This window comes from Aedes albopictus, chromosome 2, assembly GCF_035046485.1.
Source record: "Aedes albopictus strain Foshan chromosome 2, AalbF5, whole genome shotgun sequence".
In the NCBI taxonomy this organism is placed as follows: Eukaryota; Metazoa; Arthropoda; class Insecta; order Diptera; family Culicidae; genus Aedes; species Aedes albopictus.
In genome coordinates this window covers 314689105-314694346 of record NC_085137.1, presented here as the reverse complement: position 1 = coordinate 314694346, position 5242 = coordinate 314689105, and the positions used below count along the sequence as shown (strand labels likewise).

General features: G+C 42.4%; 1 protein-coding gene across 1 annotated transcript; it reads left to right on the top strand.

Moving 5' to 3' along the window:
- The first annotated feature begins 2790 nt into the window (after positions 1 to 2790).
- Positions 2791 to 5027, top strand: LOC109405606 (UDP-glycosyltransferase UGT5-like). Its single transcript, XM_062848829.1, has 6 exons — positions 2791 to 3208; positions 3286 to 3373; positions 3479 to 3671; positions 3735 to 4137; positions 4199 to 4644; positions 4708 to 5027. Exons 1-6 carry the CDS (start codon positions 2957 to 2959, stop codon positions 5024 to 5026), a joined length of 1701 nt encoding a protein of 566 aa, XP_062704813.1. The 5' UTR covers positions 2791 to 2956; the 3' UTR covers position 5027.
- The last annotated feature ends 215 nt before the right edge of the window (positions 5028 to 5242 follow it).

Genomic DNA, 5242 nt, shown 5'->3' with positions numbered 1-5242 from the left:
GCTGGGAGAGTAGCAAAAGAGTATCGGTCAATTTGACTGTTTTACGGACGACATAAACATTATCACCAGAGCATTAACTACCTGTACGCTTGCTTGAATAGCCAAGCCGCAAAGGTACCTACCAGTCCGACGAGTTAATGCATCAAAAATAAAGTTTGTGCTAGAAGGCGGAACTGAACACGATAAGATTCGTATGTGAAGTAGTGTCACGATAGACAGGGATACCTTAGAAGTAGTGGAGCAATTTGTATGTATTTGTATTTGTGTACTTCGGATCCATAGACGATGCTCACCAATGCGTGAGTAAACCCATATTGGCAACCCCGGAATTTCTTCCCAATTTGTTCTCGAACTCTTTCAGGGAATTCTCCAAGAACTCCTTCAGGGATTCCTCCAGGAACTTGCTTGGGGGATTTCTTCATAAACTTCTTCAAGGATTCCTCTAGAAATTCCTTCAATGATTAATGATTTCTCCATGGATCCTAGAGATCGGATATTTCTCTAGAAATTCTTTCTTGAATTCTCGCTAGAATTTTTAAGGGGTTCTCCTGGAAATCATAGTGGGATTTTTCCAGGAATTTCTGGAGATATTTTTCAGGAACACTTTCAAGAATTTCTCCCTTGCATCTTAAATTCCTTCGGGGAATTCTCTACTGATTCACCCAGAAATTATTTCAGAGATTCTTCGCTGATTCCTCTACGAATTTCTTTAAAATTCATCTAGAAATTTCTTCAGGGATTTTTTCTGAGGGATTTATTGAGGGATTTCTTCTTCAAGAATTCCTCCATGAACTCCTTCAAGCTTTTATACTAAAATTTCCTCACGGATTTCTCCGGGAACTCTTTTTTGGGATTCCTTTTCGAGCTTATTGAAGGATTTTACCACAAATTCTTTCAATTATTTCTATTGGAATTCTTGGAAGCATTTCGCCTGCTCAAGCAACACACATGGTTACAAAACAGTCACAGCTGCGTATGTAAGGCTGTCTGTCGCGACTGTTTTGTAACCATGTGTGTTGCTTGGGTGTAGTTTATTGTAGTCTTGAGGGACTCTTCCAGGAACTCCTTCAGGGATTTTTCCAAGAGTTTTTTTCAAGGCTTCATACAGTAAGTGCTATCGGAATTTATTCTGGAAATCATTTAGGGATTTTTTCTGGATGATTCCTCCAGGAACTCCTTAACTCACTTCTCTTCCTCTAAGGATTACTGCAGGAACTTCTTCTGAGATTTCTCCAGGAAATCCTTCAGGAATTTCTCTATGTACTTCTTCAGGGATTTCCTCAGAGAGTCCTCCAGGGGTTTTCCAGATATTGATAGAGGAATTTCATCAGACATTTATCCAGCAAGATCTTCCGGGGTTTTTTCATGGGTTCATTCGCGAATTCCTTCAGGGATTTCTTCAAAAGCTCCTTTATAAAATTCCTTCAGGAAATTCATCACGGAATCATTCAGCGAGTTTTTCGAGAATTCCTTGAGAAATTTCTGCAATGATTTTACCTTGGATTCCTCGATTTATTTCTTCTGGAATTCCGTTCACGGATTCCTTCAGGAACTTCTTCAGGGATTCCTCCTGAAACTCCATCTAGGATTTCTTCGTGTATTTTTTCAGAATTTTATCGGGGATTCCTCCAGGAATTTCCTCTTGAAATTCGTCAGTATTTTTTTCCAGAAAAAAATCCAGGTTTCTCCTGAAGTTCATTCATGGATTCTTCAAGATGTTTCTTCGGGCATTCCTACGAAAACATCGTCAGAGAAATTTCTCTTGAAATAGCTTAAGACATTTCTCTTATAGTGCTTTAGAGGTTTTTCCAATATCTCTTTCAAGGAACCCTCCGGGAATTCCTCCAAAGATTCCTCAAGAAACTCATCCCAGGAACTCCTTTAGGGATTCCTTCAGAGATTGCTCATGAAGTTCATTCAGCGATTCCACCTGTCGTGATTTCTCCAGAAGTTCAACGAGGGATTCCCCCATGAGTTGCTTCTGTGATTTCTCCAGGAGTTTTTTCCTGGAATTTCTTCTAAAACTCCTTCAAGGATTCTCCCAGAAGTCCCTCCTAGAGCATTTTACAGGGTATCTTGTAGGGATTCCCAGGGATTCCTTCAAAGATTCCCCCTGGAGCACACTAAGGAATTCCTCTAGGAGTCCCATCAAGGATTACTTCAGCTTCTTCGGGATTTACTTCGAGATGCTCTACGGATTTTTCTACGTAAGGTCAGCTCGCTTGTAGCATTTAGCCTTTGAATTATCCATCTTCTTTGCAATGCCTAGAAACAAACTCCGACACATACGGAAACACCTTTCGAATCACATATCCGTAAACAATATTATCTTCCGTAAACAATATTATCTTCTGCATTTTCCGGATCATGTGCTAATATTTGTCCGCGATTTGCATTTCGTCGTCTTTGGAGTTAAAAAGAAATCCAACAGAACACTTGAATAACTTTCTTAGGAATAGAGTACCTTCGTGCCTACAACACGATCTACTATTTAGACACTTGCAGAGTAGTTATTTGTAGAGGACGCTGTCAGTGAATAACTATGGAAGTGCGGAGTGAGCATTTTGCAAGAATGGCAGACAACAACCCTGCCAAAATGCTGTTCCGGTTATCACAAGAAGGCGTGAAGCAGGTGAAGCGTGATATGCGAGGTCACGCCCAAGACCAAGGAGCCTTGGTACGTAATGCAAATATGTGTATGTAGGATTTTCATTTATCTCCCGAACATCTTGCTTGAGTCTCAATCAAGAAACATCAACAGCAAAATAATGCATTTCAATATAGAATGCAACCTCACACTATCAAACATATGCCTCTTCATTTTTCCGATATCAAAATCGAACGTGGCCAATCGGTATTTGCTGTCCTCCGCGATTGTAGTGACACTTTATCGGTGCAATGAACGGTGGCCTATCAGCGATGTGGGACTTCTTATCAACAGTTTTTACGGCACCTAATGGGAAACGCCAAGTTCCAAATCAGCGCTCCTCGCTGTCGATTTTTAGTCTCAATAATTCGTTGGTGGGAGAAAGTTTTCAAAAGACGAGAAATGATGCTTAAAATTATTAGTGTGTTTGTGTTCTTGACTGTTCTAGGGGGTGTCGAGGTCAACGGTTCAAAGATTCTAGCGGTATTCCCCAGCACGAGTAAAACTAACTACATTCTCGGGCAGGTGTTGTTCGAACAACTAGCTTCGAGAGGCCATGAGGTAAGAGCTTGAGGCAAGAAAATCACGTTTTTGTAGGTGCGGGGAATAAGTTGTATCTTTTTAACTTTCTCGCGCAGATAACAGTGATAAGCCCGTTCGAAATCGAGTATGACAGTGCAAGCATCAGGCAAATCAAACTGACCGGAATGTTTGCCCATCTTGAAGGTACGTAGACGTGGTGGTTGACCGAACGAAGCGGGTGACCGCTTATCAGCATTTGTTGTGGTTTCTCAACGTAATGCTTTTATTGACCGCCGCTACTTACTACAGATTACGGCATGAATACAAACATCTTCACCAAATGGGACAAATCGAGCTTCTATGGGAACAACAATCTGATTTACGGGACGGCTGCCATGGCTGAGAATACTCTGGGTCATCCAAAGGTCCAAGAATTGCTGAAGTCGGATGCGTCGTTTGATCTGCTGCTTCTGGATCAGGTGCTTTGCGATAGTTTACTGGGGTATGTAAATCAAGTCTTCCTCCCCCGTCAGCTGTACATTTTTTAGCATTCCCCATTCCGCAGATTAGCCAACCACTACAACGTTCCAGCGGTAGTGTTCAGTTCAACGTCAACAAACAAGTTCACCAACGAGATGGTAGCCAATCCCCACAATCCAGCCTACAACCCAGTCAGCTCCCTGGGATACTCGGACAGAATGTCCTTTGATCAACGACTGTGGAATACTCTGGTTTCCATTTCGGAGCAGTTCAATTACAAGTACCTGTATCTTCCATCGCAAGAAGCAGTTTATCGGCGGCACTTTGCCGGCAAAAATCTTCCCCCACTCTTAGATGTGATCCACAACGTCAGCGCAGTTCTAGTCAACTCAAACCCCATGATCAACTACCCAAGGCCGGTTGTTCCTACCATGGTTGAAGTTGGTGGAATGCATTTGAGGAAGTTTGACAAAACCGGCTTGTCAGAGGTGAGTTGGGTACTCTAACATTTTGGATCGTCCTTCGTATTCAAACATCCGATCATTTCAGGACGTCGTCAACTGGGTGGAAGCGGCCAAAGGTGGAGTTATCTACTTCAGCATGGGTGGCAATGCCAAGTCGATCGATCTGCCGGCAAACGTCCGCAAGGCCTTCACGGGAGCGTTCGGACAATTATCCGGAACGCTCATCATTTGGAAGTGGGAGAATGCAACACTCGAAAATCAAAGCTCGAACGTCATCATTGGACCGTGGATGCCACAGCAGGAATTGTTGGCTCATCCGAATGTGAGACTTCACATTACTCATGGGGGATTGCTGGGAATGATGGAGTCGGTCCATTATGGGAAACCGATTCTTGGACTTCCGCTTGCGGGAGAGCAGGAAATTCTGGTTGATAAAGCTGTCGCCGGAGGATACGGACTCAAGCTGGATTATCAGAATATCACTCAGGAAATTGTGTTGGAATCCATCAAACGAATTATGGAAGATACTTCGTAAGTCATCTTAGGCTCAAATAATATCTCACATCACTAAACCATTATCCAAAACAACATTAGATTCCGGAAGAACGCTCTCAAAATATCACGGCAATTCCGGGAGCAATCGATGAAACCTATGGATAAGGCTATCTACCACATCGAGTACGTACTGAAGAACGATGGTGGTGTTCAGAAGCTACGATCCGGAGCCCTTAGTCTAACCTTCTGGGAACGACATCTGGTTGACGTGGCATTGTGCATTGTTGCAATCGCTCTTCTGCCGATCGTCGTTATTGCCATTCTTATTCAAATGATTCTGAGGAAAAGTCATCAGAGAAAAATGACTCCATCAGTGAGTGATTTGAGAAAAGCTGCAATAAAGAAGAAGACAAAATAAACCAATATCTAATGACATTCGGCACGCTGATTCCGAATCTGACTTCAGAATTCCTGTAATAAGTAGTTTATCTCGAGGATTTGTAGTTTCCCAAGAAGTTGGGACAAACGTTTATGCATGCTTCCTATGATCTTAATTCAACAGAGTTGATTACTTAACATAATTGTCTTCCAGTTCTTTTCTAGTCTAGTCTTGTCTACACATACGCAGCCATCT

Coding starts and splice junctions, on each gene's coding strand:
- LOC109405606 (XM_062848829.1), top strand. CDS start 2,957: ATGGGAAACGCCAAGTTCCAAATCAGCGCTCCTCGCTGTCGATTTTTA. Junction 3,374..3,478: donor AATGTTTGCCCATCTTGAAG/GTACGTAGACGT, acceptor TACTTACTACAG/ATTACGGCATGAATACAAAC. Junction 4,138..4,198: donor ACAAAACCGGCTTGTCAGAG/GTGAGTTGGGTA, acceptor CGATCATTTCAG/GACGTCGTCAACTGGGTGGA.